This window comes from Hipposideros armiger, unplaced genomic scaffold, assembly GCF_001890085.2.
Source record: "Hipposideros armiger isolate ML-2016 unplaced genomic scaffold, ASM189008v1 scaffold_550, whole genome shotgun sequence".
NCBI classification, from domain to species: Eukaryota; Metazoa; Chordata; class Mammalia; order Chiroptera; family Hipposideridae; genus Hipposideros; species Hipposideros armiger.
The window spans coordinates 508,466-522,940 of record NW_017731900.1 but is presented as its reverse complement, the minus strand read 5'-3'; the positions used below and the strand labels follow the sequence as shown (position 1 = coordinate 522,940).

Here is a 14,475-nt window from a genome sequence, read left to right as displayed (position 1 = left end):
ATTACTGAAAGGAAGACATTTGGATGACATTCAGGACATCAAGGGTAATACGACGACAGCTCTGATGGCCATTCCAAAAAAGAGTTCCAAAACTGCTTTGAAGGGTGGACTAGGCACTGGCATCAGTGCATAGCTTCCCAAGGGGAGTACTTCGAAGGTGACCATAGTGATATTCAGCAATGAGGTATGCAACACTTTTTATAGGATGCGTTCACGAACTTAATTGTCCAACTTCGTACATATGTAGAATTAGCAAACTGAACACTTTAAATATGTGCAGTTTACTGCATGTGTGTCAATAATACTTTAATAATACTGTTAAAACAAATGTAAACAAAAAAATCTCCAAATTATTATAGATCTATCAATTAGAATATTTTAATAAACTACTAAAATGCTTTGAAAGAACTTCTAATTCATGGGAAAATGCTTACGGTATACAATTAAGTGAAATTGGTCAAATATATAACTTGTTATAGGATAATGTCAATTACACAGAAAGCTTACATACACACAGATGAAAATATTTCTGGTTAGAAACAGATCTACATTAATAATAGTTTTCCCCTGGTTTGTGGAATCATGGGTGATTTAAATTTTCTTTACACTTTTCTCTATTTTCCAAGGTTTTCTTTGTGGTTATTGTCTTATTATTATTTTTATTTTACCTGAGCTTGCAATATCCTTTTAAGCAGGGGAGAATCTGAATTATTATCTATCCTGACAAGTGATTCCAATGTATGCGCTCTGACCCTTGAAAGATCAAAAGACGAGACTCTGGGAACTCACATGTGAACCAACTACTATCTGCAGACTTAACATATTTCACGCTCACATGAACTATTTTTCAAATGTTAACAAGCACACTGAAATTCAACCTTACTAAATCTGCAGAACCTGTATTTCTCACATCAACACATACTAAAAGTTAAATCACTAACATGGAGAGCTTCAAACATTTATTCCCCTATGCTACTGTCTGTAGGCCATTTATTAGAATTTCTTCTGCTGCTGCACCAGTTTGTAGGAAGGGCTATGCTCAGTACTTGACATTAAATTAATAGAAGTTCTGTTACACATTCCTATTTCTCTGCTGTGACTTTTTATTATAGTCTAAACCACTCTTTTTCTAAGCTACTGTCAAAACTGTGCTTTGTGCTTTCTTACTGCCATTCAGATCCCAGAACACAATTTACGTTATAAAGGTAAATTAACAACCAAATGCTAAAGTCAAACATGCTCTATACCCAGAAGGGCCCTGTAGGAGCTATTTCCGCTAAACATTGAGGCTCTCTGCAGATGTAGGATTAAGATCACTAGAAGTGTGATTCCTGGTTAAGTGTGGCATGACCAGTCTGTCATTGATCTTGGGGAAATCATTTAATGTGTGCTGAGGTTTCTAATAACTGCTGCATAATAATCCTCCCAGAAATTACAGTCAACAAATAACTCAATTATCATTATAAAATACACTACAAAAAAGCAGAGCTAGTAGGTATACTAAACTATTAGTTGTTCAAAGGTAATTTAGTTTACCTCAAAGAATTATTCTCTGCTTTTTGTCTGCCAAGTTCACTTTCGGTATCCATTGCCTTTCTTGCTAGTGATTTCATTTCTTTCTCCACAGTGGTAATGGTATCCTTCATCAAAGTCATATTTGACATTTGCTCCATACGTTCATCATCAAGCTACACAAGCAGAATGACAAGGTAGGTTACTGCCATCACTAAGAAAGTCTTAGTGCTCTTCCTGAAGAGAGATCCTCTCCTTATATGACTGGTATATGATAAGATTTACACGATGAGTTGATCAGACTAGACTTGAAGTTGTGGGAAGCTGTATGGACAAGGTATGGTGGAATAGGAACAAGAACAGGATTCCACCTACATTTTCAATCTGGTTCAGCATACATCTCCCATTTGCAAAGGATTTCTTATTTGTTGCTCAACATTAACAAATTATACATATAAAGTGGGACTATGAAAAAAAATTATTTTTTTCTTGTCTACTGTTTTTTTTATTCATTGTAACAACATAATATAGATGAATTCATAAACATATTCAGTTAAATTTGGTAACAGAAAGTCAAATTCCCTTAATTCTTTCTGTTTCTATAGTTGTAACATTTCAAATATATATTCATAGCATCTCAAATCCTTAATTAGTAAAAATGTGATGCTTCACATTTAAATTCAGTTTAAATATATTTTTGTCATTAATTTTCATTTCATCATAATTTTCTCTTCCCTAGCTACTCTTTAGGTAAACTAAGTCAGGCTCTGTATATCTATCTAGCAATGTTATTTTTGATAAAATAGGTAGATAAGAAAGTTGCTAAAATCCCTGAGAATGAATCCCTGATGGTTTTTTTTTAAAAGAACACACTATGCACCCTAACATAAAAAAGACTTTACTCACGTTTTTAGAAGGAAATAAACAATGAAAAATTGACAATTTACCCCATCCATACCACCTTAAATATTTTAGGATTATAAACACTATCTTAAATAAAATAAAAAAACTTGTCTAAACACAGAAAAAGGGGGAAGGGGGAAGCCATTGAAAATTTACAGCCAAAAGCACAAAAGTGGTTTTTCTTTACGTTATGAACTGTACACTCCAGCTCCTCTATCCTTTGTTCCAAGTGAGCCTTCTCATTAAATGCCGTCTCTTGGGCAATCTGGTTAAAAAACAAAAATGAAACAAAGTGTTTTCAATGTTACTGCATTGTGTTTCATAAATGTTCACATAGATAAAATTATTTCAGACCTTTAGCCTTTCCCTCAGACTATCCCGTTCTGTGGTCATTCTTCGTAAATCAGTGAAGGCCACATCTCTTTCAGTCTCCACCCGCCGGAGGATGGCATGTGCTGTTGTTGATTTAGGAGACTTACAGCTTTTCATCATTTCTCGTCGAAGTCGGGCAATTTCTTCCTGCGCCTATTATTTAAGTACATAGAGACTCGTATTTGGCAAGCCTTAGAACAGACATAAATATAGCTATCTTACATCCAGCCAGTTAAAATTCAAATCTATATTAATATGTATGCAGCAGGATAATAGAATAATTTTTAATGAGTTTATACAAATAAATGCAAATTATGCCCTAAAAATGCAAATGAGTGTATACAAATAGAAGTTTGCTTTACAATATCTTGGCCCAAATTTTCTAAAATTAATTTGGAGGTAGTCAATGCAAGAGAGAATGTTTGACTAAGAAACATATATGGTATACTCCATCTACTTTGCGATATAAATTTGAATTCAGCACAATTCGGGTAGAATACTGGTTTAATAAATATTATCGTAGTGTTCTAGTCTTTCTCTACATCAATGTATGTAGTCAGGTCCTGACTAATCTTACCCAGGACAGAAAGGCCCACCAATCCTTACTGCCAACCCTATGCACTTGTTGAACCACCCCCAGTTCTAAAACTGTTCTACGCCTGCAGATGATTTCATGTCCTATTCTTGGCTTAAGTCCCTTATTTTCCTCCATCTTGATTTTGATCACTATCTTCTTGGCTAGTCTCCAAGTGTAAGAGAAAGATACAATACTTCCCAACTTCCATAGCTAAGCCGTCACCAGAATCCTGAACCTCATCTTCTGAATGCCTTCTAAGATATCTCTGACTCAATTATAATGATTTCCTCTCATTGTGAAGAGCACTCTATCCACTGGCTCTTCCTCCCCTGCCTTCAACCATGGATAGGGCTCCCATATCTTGAAAAACTGTCACTTAATCCTGTAGCCCATTTACCATCCTATGCCGCTTTTCCTTTTTTTGTTAAGTGCCATGGTCTATACCCCTGGCTCATTGCTTACCAGCCACTTTCTCACCCCAGTATAACCTGGCTCCCACACCCACCACTCTGCAGAATTTCAACTAATAACTTACCAGACCTAATGGCCTTTTCTTAGTTCCTGTCCTTGATTTTTTGGCAACATTTGGCATTGTTTTCAACGCCCTGCTTGATATTCCTTTCTCCCTTGGGTTTATAACATTGTTGGGCCTTAATTTCCTGTCTTCTTTATCTCTTTCAAAGATTCCTCTACCAACGGAAAAAAACTTCCCAAGATAATCTATTTGTAGCTTTCTCATTCAGAGACCTCATCTACTTGAAAGGCTCGAACCTCACCTGTAAGCAGATGACTTCTAAATCTACATCATCAGCTCTTGCCTTTCTCCCTACTCCAGTCCCACATTTGTTAGTGCCAGAGGGCAATTATGACCTGGATGTACTCTCATCTTACTCCATGTGTCTGAAACCAAACATATCTTTCCTCTCCAACAGCCAGTGACTTGCCTATTTCTTTTTCTACTACCACCATTCTTTACTCATTCAAAACAGAACTTCAGTAATTTCCATTCATCCCTCCTTTTTGCTCAAATCAAATCTTGTCAAGTCTTCCTTTGCAGTGTCTTTTGCACCTGTCCCTATCTTTATTTCCACTGAGAGCACCTTAGCTCAGTCCCTTAATGCTTCATGCATGGACTACAGTAACAGCCTTCTAAAGAGTCCATGGTTCTGTCTGCTAATGATACTGGTCATAATAACAGCTACACTTGTTCTTTGGGTTTTTCTATAAAGTCCAACGTTTATGATTACCGAACATGTATGACTATTAATACTCTTCATGGCTTAAGTAAACGCCCAACACTAGATGCCCAATACAGAAAAATGAGACAGAAGTCAAAACTCAGATCATGACAGTTCACAGGACAGAAATGATCCAGTGTTTTTTTTTTTGGCAATGAAAGCCATAAGACCTGAGTGCCTTCGACTAACCTGTCCTTCCAGTTTTGGGAAAATTTGGCCTCAACTCAGATCCCATGGTTACAGTACCACCATCCCACATCGATACTGAGACTTCCTAGGAATGAGTCTTCCTAACCTGTGAGGCCACACTGTCCCACCAAAAAGGTGGTCATCAATGCATCCTTCAGACTGATTTATGACCGAAAGGGGAAACTGTGAATGAAGAAAGGGTTTCTATGGAAAGTAACCTCACAGGGTGTTCTGATCATAAATTTCTAACTGGGCAGGTCATGGTGGGTAGACACACCCCAGGCATATAACTTTTTTTTTAAAAGGTTTTATTGGGGAATTGGGGGAGGGCAATAACGTTGGGGAATCAGAGAAGGGGAACAGACAAATTGCTGTCCTTTTGTTCTTCAGTCTAGTTGTGGAGGACATCGCTTCACTGGCCCATATTGGTATTATCATTGCACTCTTCCTGGGTGAGGCAGTCGCTCGCCGGTCATTGGACAGCCGCTCACGGCTGCTCACGAAAGCTCACACCCGCTGCCGGCCAGCCCCGCTGCAGCCTAAGCTGTCGCCGGCGACACACAACAGCCCAGCTCTAGATCGAGCTGTTATTCACCATCTTAGCTGTAGAGGGAGCAGCATCACTGGCCCTAATGTGGGATCCAAACCAGGGCCCTGATGCTCAGAGCTGGCGTCCCAAGCCAACTCCTAACCAATGCACCACTCGGCCGGCCCTCAGGTATGTAACTCTTTAGTAGACAGTTTCTCTTTGCCTTAAGCCAGCCCTGTCCATTCTTTCTGTGCATCTAGGTTAACAATCCTTTGAAATAAGCAGTAAGCATCCCTATGAGAGCACATAATTTTGTTAACTGTTCTATAATTCAATTCCCACCTTGCTTTCCATGTAATCTTCCCTCCTTAATTTCAAATGCATAAAAAACCAAAATGCTGCAAAACTAATTCTCTGGAGCATTTGCGATCTTGCTCCCCGGCACTATCATCAGTATGGTTCAAAAAAACTTTTATAAAAATTCTCAAAAAAGAAAAAGGAATCCTCATACACTGCTGGTGGGAATGTAAATTGGTACAGCCACTACGGAAAACAGTATGGAGGTTCCTCAAAAAATTAAGAATAGAATTACGATATGACCCAGCAATCCCTCTCTTGGTATCTCCTCAAAAAAATCTAAAAACAGGGCCAGCCGAGTGGCGCGATGGTTAAGAACTGGCTTGGGATGCCAGGGACCCCGGTTCGGATCCTGCGTATGAGGGCCGGTGACGCTGCCCTCCACAGCTAAGATGCTGAACAACAGCTCAACCTGGAGCTGGGCTGCCGTGAGTTGCCGGCGACAGTGTAGGCTGCAGTCCCTGTGACAGTGGGTTGCCATGGGCTACCGTATGTGGCCAGCAGCCAGCGTGAGCGGCCAGCAGCCGTGGTGAGCGGCCGTCCAGAAGCCGGCGACTAATCTGCCTCGCCCGGGAGGAGCGCAATGATGGTGCCAACTTGGGCCAGTGAAGCAACGTCCTCCACAACTAGACTGAAGAACAAAAGGACAGCAACTTGTCTGTTCCCCTTCCCCCAATTCCCCAGCGCTGGTCCCATCCCCCAATTCCCCAATAAAAATCTTAAAAAAAAAAATGTACACTTGAAACCTATATAATTTTATTAACCAAAGTCACCCCAATATATTTAATAAATAAAAAAAATTCTCAAAAAAAAAGTCTATGGTTTCTCTCACCTTCCAATTTTCTTGAAGGAGAAACTGTTATATAAGACGATAACACAGAAAGATTATGTGAGGGATAATATACAATTGTTACCAGGTTAAAATTGTAAACATGTAGCTTTGGTCATATTCCTTCTGCCTTAAAAAAAAACAGACCGCCTATTGTTTATAAAGAAAAGTTTAAACCCTTTGTAAGGCATACAAAAAATTTAAATCATTATATTGTCTAGGGCTGCTTTTGCAAGACAACAGAGTGACAGAGATCACATGGCCTGCAGAGCCCATATTTACCATCTGGGCTTTAAGAAAGTTTGCAGACTCCTGCTCTAGTACCAGCTGCCTTTCAACCCTTAGCTCCCCCTTCCCCCACTGACACATACCTTTGATTCTAGTCTTAAAGTAATCCACTTATCTGCGGATTTTCCTGCCTTTAACTCACACCATTTCTTTAGTCTGGAATGTTCTTTCTTATCCCTTTCAATGTAATAGAAACCCCATTCATCCCTCAGGACTCAAACTCCACTTCTCTACCAAGATTTCCTTGATCACCATAACTAAAAATATCCATTTCTTCTATTTTTGCAATATCTTCTTGACTACTTATGCTAAAGTAACAAAAAATAAACACAAGACAATATATTTTATCTCCCCAACCGGGCTGCAAACAATAGAAAAAACAGGGTCTGAGTCTTGTCATTTTTTTCTTATAAGCCTAGAACCTGCACAGAGTTGCTGTAATAAAATTTGGTATTTTAAAATTATGTTGGTGATCTATGGGGTTTAATGTTTGTTCAATAAAGAAGCTATTTGATTAATAATACTTACATAATTTTAAGCTAAAAATAAAGATAAACTACAAACTACTTTTACTCTCTAAAATTAAACAAACTATATGGCAGTTCCTAAAGTGGTTGACAGTACATCAAAATGCTATGTTAGTATTTTCAAACTCCCGAATGCAAATCTTTTTACCTTGAACTCACCATACCCTCTCATTTAACATTTTCCCTATTTCTTATTTCAAAAATCAGACTAGTTCTGGGCCAGCCAAGTGGCGCGTTGTTTAAGAGCTGGCTTGGGATGCCAGAGGGCCCCGGTTCAGATCCCACATATGAGGGCCAGTGACACTGCCCTCTACAGCTAAGATGCCGAACAACAGCTCAACCTGGAGCTGGGCTGCCGTGAGTCCCAGGTGACAGCATAGGCTGCAGCCCCTGCTGCAGTGAGTTGCCATGGGCTACCATGTGTAGCCAGCAGCCAGCGTGAGCAGCCAGCAGCCAGCGTGAGCGGCTGTCCAGAAGCCGGCGACTGATCTGCCTTGCCCAGGATGAGCATAATGATGGTGCCAACTTGGGCCAGTGAAGCAACGTCCTCCACAACTAGACTGAAGAACAAAAGGACAGCAACTTGTCTGTTCCCCTTCCTCCAATTCCCCAGTAAATGTTCCCCTTCCCCCAATTCCCCAGTAAAAACCTTTAAAAAAAAAAAATCGAAAAAAAAAAAAATCAGACTAGTTCTATGTACGTATATGATCGTTTTTGGGTATGGGGATAACACATATGTGTGTGTGTACACATACATTTATTGTATTGGAAAAATATTACATTTCATTAAGAATATCTTAAGAACAAAAGTAATTCCCAAATGTTAGTTAAATTAATTTGATTGGCAGATTTAAGCATAGCTTAAACAGTACATATCTCTAGAATTAACTGTTATTACTTACATATTTTGCTTCCTTGTAAATATACCTACCTGTTCATAAAGAAGAAAGGTCTTGTCTCTCTCAGATGTAAGAACCTTGACATTACCCTGAATTTCTGCCAAATGACGTTCATATTTTTCCAGCATGCATTTAAGTTCTTCGCGGTCTCTTGTTGTCTTCAAAAGCTCTACATCACAGTTCGTAACCTACAATTATTATATAAGAAATTTGAAATTCTTCCTTGACATGTGGTACTAATAGAAAGGTGCTACTGATGGCAGTACACAATCTGTACTTAAGCACATATGACTATATAATGAAAGAAAATGATGAAGAAAAGAGTTTAAAAAAACCACCTCTCTTTCAAACAGCTTCATTCCAAAGCGACCCACATTTGTGTGATTACCTCCCAGACACTACTAATGCTGGGGATAAAGAACCAATTTCGAGGATCCACCATCCATCAAAAAGACCTGTCTCCCATCCTCTTTGATATACCAACTCATGCCAATGAACATGTATTATTTCCAGATAAAGTAAATTAAAAAATAAAAGTCAATGTTTAAGCAACAAATTCCAAAATAGTTACGTTTCCAAAACCTACCCGGGAAGATGGAGATGGGCGTCTCGGACTTTTAGATCTACTCCTAATCATCTTTCTCAAATTTTGAGCTTCACTCTTGTAGTAATCTCTGTCTGCTTCCAAAGTCTTGACAAAGGAATCAAGTCTGGAAGGAGATTTATTTTGTGCTTTTTCAGTCTCTAAAATTATCTTGCCAAGGAGGAAAAAATCAGGCCATTATTTCAAGCTAAACTATAGCATCATTTTCTACATGAAAGTTGAACATAAACAGGATCCTAAAAAATAATGAATTGGGTATTTTAAAAATAATTCATCAATACTTTTTAAAAAGCAGTTAGAAACTTTCTTTTCCAGCATTTCTAAATGCACTATATTATTATTTAACTGAAAGTGGCCCTATATTTACTCAATAATTTTGAAGAAAAATGGTAAAGACATTTCAGAGAGGCCAGAAATGTCCACAAATCTAGTTACAAATCCTAGAAATGAAATTAATTTGCTTAGAAAACTTTGCATAGCATCTAAGTTTTGTTCGATAATTGTTCAATGACTGAATAAATTAAATGAATACTGGATAGCCCATACTTGTATGCACTTTCAGATGCATTCCCATTCACTTTAATATATTTAGTAACATTTCTTTTACAACACTTATTTTACCAATACTATACTGAAAGAAAATACTTACAGACAAGGTATTGCAAATATTTTAAATAGTAACATTAAAATGTCTCTACAGAGCAGTTTTTATTTCACATCGTTAAAGAAAGCATATTACTCAGAATTAAGTAACAAAATTTGACTTACAGATATTTATTACAAAATATCTTTTGTAATAAGAGGAATAGAGTTAATGTGTAGACAAATGCATCTAATATTTTGAGAATTAAATTACAGTCATCATTTTAAGTCAAGTAACAGCTAAAGGCTTAATAAAACTAACCAAAATTTCTCTCCACCTCTAGGAAAGAAAGGAATGATGACGACATGGAATAGAGCAGCATTGCTCCTATGGATGGGAGTGCCCCTGTACACCAACCAGAGTGTGCTGGTTTAGAAAACAAACATCTTTTATTGTTCACAAAATGCATGAGCGCCAAAACATGTGTACAACTTTTCATAGTCTTACTATAGTAACAGAATAAAAACGATTCCTTAACATATATTTAACAAAAATGTACTTACAGATCTAAGTCTTCTTATTGTATCTTCCAGTACTATTATATTATTTTGCTGGCAAATGAGTTCAATCTGAAAATCAAGCCAGAAAATAATTGTCATTTAGACTTAAAATGTTTAAACTGGTTTAACTGGAAAGAGACCATCAAAAAAAGGAAGCCCCCCACAATAAAAACATGCAGACAGTGACTATTTTACAAAAGAAAAAATAATCTACCCTTTATGTTCACCTAACTTGGATGGTAAAAGAACCTAGGATGAAATATAGCAGTTGTTTTAAATTATCTAATGTTTTCTATAAAATATTAACTGACTGTATTTTACCAAATTACACCCCCGAAACTGGAAAAACATGTTAATGCTAATTATAATTCTGAAGATGACAATAGGGAAGAAATAAAAGAATGACTAGGATAACAATTTTTTTCCCAAATCACCACAATCAGAAAGAAGTTATTGTTTTCTCCTCTGAACTCTTTTAATAGTTTAGTTCAATCTAACCCACAAAAACCAAAAACTTTGTATCAGATTTATGACACAGAATGAACATACCCAGTCTTATTGTATAGCTACCCAGCTGTATACTTAGTATGACTAGATTGTATGTTTCTAGAGGACAGTGACTATGTTTTGATGTAAAGCTGCAAAGCTCTTGACTAAAAGTTGACATATTAGTTTAATAAATTTATTTCTCAATTCATAAACCTCTCCTTTGTTATTCTAAAGTGTCTTCTGCTATATTTCAATTTGAATTTTCTGGAATTATTGCACCTCATTTATTCTTTAGACCAAAGTACTTTTCTAAGATTTCTCTGACAGTCATATTTTAGTTTATGAAATATTAAGGGGTGTTATAGTATGGGGCATAACTTATGTACAGTTTAAATAGGCTTATATATAGCTTTTGATGGACACTTTTCAATGTTTTAATTTATACTACTACATGCACACTAGAAAGAAATAGATCTATATTGAATTATGTGCAAAGATGTCCATACTAAAGTAAGTATAAAAACTCGCACAACCAAAAATTTTATTTGGTATGACATATTCTTGTCAAAAATAAAATTTATACACACATATCCCAGATACGGGTGGAACAAAGCCAATAATATATTAACTGAGGAAGGTGGATTATGTCTAATTATATAGTAAGGTGTGATTACGGTAGATGTTATTTTCTTTATTATGCTCTTGTATATAGACTGAAATTTTTATAATAGATAGATGTGTATTACTTTTAACCATAATGCTGATTCTACTCTGAAAAACAAAATTTAAACTGGCCCAAATTAAAAGATGCTAGTCCAGTGATTTCATTTTTTGACAATTGCTTAATAAGGACCTACTATGTGCCTGACATTGTGGTATATGCTGGATATAGCAGTGAATAAAACAGACAAAAATCTCTGCCCTCATGTAACTTAGTAGAAAAGAGAAAAACAGAAGATAATAGGTAAAACATATGTCAGACAGTGATTGTGTCATTCAAAAAATACAGAAGGTGCCCCCAAAAATGTATACACATTTTAAGAAAGGAAAAAACTGTATTAAAATTGTAATACTCAATATATACTGATAACAAAAGATGAATACAAGTCATGTATGTACATTTTTTTTGGCACCCCCAGTATATAATGAATACTCATATCTATTCTAGGCACTTGAGATCTTAAAAGTGGACAAAATAGACAAAGACCCCTCCCTTTGGAGAGCTTATATTCCAGCTGGGTAGACAACAAAAAATAAGCCTAACAAATAAATCATATAGTACAATAGGAAAAAAAAAAGAGCAGAGTTAAAGATATTAGGGGTGTTTATGAAGTAACAGTTTGAAATTTTAAATAGAGTGATCAGGGAAGTCCTCACTGAAAGGTGCCCTTTGAGCAAAGACTTAGAGGAAGGGAATCAACCATGTAAAAATCTGGGAGAACATTCCAGGCAGAAGATACAGCTATAGCAAATGTCCTAAGGCAAAAAACAAATAACAACAAAAAAACCCCAGGAGGTTCCTACTAAATTCCAAGGAACAGTAAGGAGGCTAGTGTGGCTGGAGTAGAGTGAGGGAGGGGTACAGTAGGAAAAGTGCCACAGAGCAAATCAAAGCAGGGAAGAGTGTCTGTGTGTCTGTACCTGTGTAAGTTGCGGTGGGGGGATGGGGGTGGTGCGGGTTTTAAATTTTCAATATGCTTTCTGTTTTGCCTTGCACATGGTAGGCTTTAAAATATTTTTGACTGACTAAATCACATACAAAGGTGACAACAATGACAGGAGTTCCCACCTGAGATCCATTCCAATAATGACCCCTATGTTAATTAAAAATATAAACTGAAGAAATCAGTAATGATAAAATTGCAGTTCTACTTCATATTTCAAAACACTGTGTTCAATTATCTGGGAAACACTGTATTAAGGCATGAATGATAAACAACTCAAGAGGGGAAGACAAAAGGAGGCATATACTAGCTGTGGTGGTTTTAAAATATGTCCACAAATTCTGATACTCCTTCCTTCAAAAGATGGAGCTTAATTTCCTTCCCCTTGAGTGTGGGCTACACTTAATGAACAGGATATGGTAGAAGTGATGGGATGTAACTTCTGAGACTGGATCATAACAGGAATTACAGATTCCTCCTCGCTGTCTGTCTTGGATCACTGGATCCGAGAGAAGCCACTGCTATAAATAATACATCAAACAACCAGAGGGAGGGGTCCACCTGGCAAGGGACTGAGACTTCCTGCCAAAGCCAGCAGCTATCTGAGTAAGTCATCATAAAAGCAATCTTCTAGTACCAGTCAAGCAATGCCTGCGGCCTGACCATCATTTTTACTCCAATTTCCCAGGAAACCATGAACCAGAACTATCTGCACTTGAAGCTGTGAGATATAAATGTTTGTCGTTCAAAGCCATTAAGGTTTAGAATTTGTTAATAGCAAAAAATAACACTAGGAAATACTCAAAACATTTTTTATAGGCTAAATGATGGAAGAATTTACTCTGTTGACCTTTAAAAATATGACTAAAAGTAATCTCTTCTGAGTAAATAAATGTAATGCTACCTATCTCAATCCCAGACAAGTGAACAGTAGCTTTAGCCTCGGAGTCTTTCTCCACATATCCAGAGTATAACCTCAAATAGTATAGGAACCCGAACATTCTTTCTCAGCTCTCAAATTAGAAATTCGCTTGCTTAGGGTAGACAGATAGAAATGAGCAGGAGAAGGAGAGGCCTAGCCTGGTTAGAAAGCCCCTGGCTGCAGCTCCTACTTGGGTCAAGACCCCTTGTAGCTGCCCTCACTGAGGGCACCAGTGCCTTACCAGCCCAGCAGGATTCCAGGCTCACACATGCCTCTAAATCAAAGGGATGTGTTGTTAAAAGCCAGAGAAGGGAGGAAGACATCCTACTTTGATCAGAGTACACATCCTGCTTATCAGGACCATTTTAGTGAGCTTCTCAAAAAAATCCTAAAAAAAAAATTGCCAGAAACTACCGTGAGAACCAAAAGAGAGGACTGGGCACCTCAGCAGGAAAGAGAGAGATAAGGAAAAGAGAGAGGGGGAGGCAATTCTGTTCATAGAAATAAAAGCCTTCATACAATGTAAGGAGAGGCCTTTCCCCCGCTTGGGATTGGTCCACTCCACGTCTTAGAGTGTATCTGCCTTCACTAATAAACTTCCTACTATCCGATATTTGCACAAAACGCTGTCTCTCGACAAAAGCTGAGGAACACCAGCACAACCCGGTAACAATCCCATAAATCAGATAAGGAATCTCTCCCCAGCAACTGGATACCTAAATTGTACATACATCCAATGACATACGGAAGACAACAACATGCATTGGTGTTCATATCCCCAACACTGGTCATCCATCTTTCTAATCCCCCTTTACCTGTAACATTCACGTGACTTCATTTCAGAGCATTCTACCAACCTGAAGGACCTATTTCCATTCTATCCTCTTTCTTAACTTTCCAGTGTTCTCCCAGCATCGGCAGTGCTATTTCTACTCTAGATTGCTGCCCACCTCTTCTGAGAATGGCTTTCCAATTCTCAAATACAACAAACGTTCTACCTCATATATGGAAATCTATTTATTTCCTAGAAACACTCTTTTTTGAGCCAAGCAGAATTTTTCCATCTGTGACTTCAATATTTTCAGTTTTAAGTAAATCCTAGCACTTGCGTTTTAGAAGTTTTCCACTCCTGAAATTCTCCCTTTGATAGCACAGGATTCACCCTGACAGCCCCTAACAACCTTATCAAAATGATGACTTCTAAACTGGGCACTCTCTTCATGGGAATCTGGCCAACTTGACTTCCCAGAGTTTGGGAAGGAGTGCAGTCAATTTTAATTTGAAGAAGAAAACAAGAAAAACATAGTAAAACATTAGTCCAGTGTTCTTTAATATGATAATTGTTATAATTGAGACTGAACTCAATTTGCCATTAAAATGTGAACAAAGGATAACTATTTTTAAAGAAAAAATAAAAACAAGAGTTTATTAAG

General features: G+C 37.4%; 1 protein-coding gene across 6 annotated transcripts in view; it reads right to left on the bottom strand.

Moving 5' to 3' along the window:
• The window catches only part of TSGA10 (testis specific 10), a 103,749-nt gene that overhangs the window by 67,475 nt on the left and 21,799 nt on the right, over positions 1–14,475 (bottom strand). For 4 of the 6 annotated variants that reach the window (XM_019669229.1, XM_019669227.1, XM_019669225.1 and 1 more), the window contains 6 exons: positions 9,971–10,036; positions 8,807–8,974; positions 8,253–8,408; positions 2,770–2,940; positions 2,603–2,680; positions 1,537–1,688 (listed from right to left, as the gene is read on the bottom strand). In XM_019669229.1, coding sequence (XP_019524774.1) covers positions 1,537–1,688; positions 2,603–2,680; positions 2,770–2,940; positions 8,253–8,408; positions 8,807–8,857 — 608 coding nt within the window. In that variant the 5' untranslated portion in view covers positions 8,858–8,974; positions 9,971–10,036. The remainder of the gene's footprint in view (positions 1–1,536; positions 1,689–2,602; positions 2,681–2,769; positions 2,941–8,252; positions 8,409–8,806; positions 8,975–9,970; positions 10,037–14,475) is intronic. The other 2 variants (XM_019669228.1, XM_019669230.1) reach the window with 1 other exon arrangement.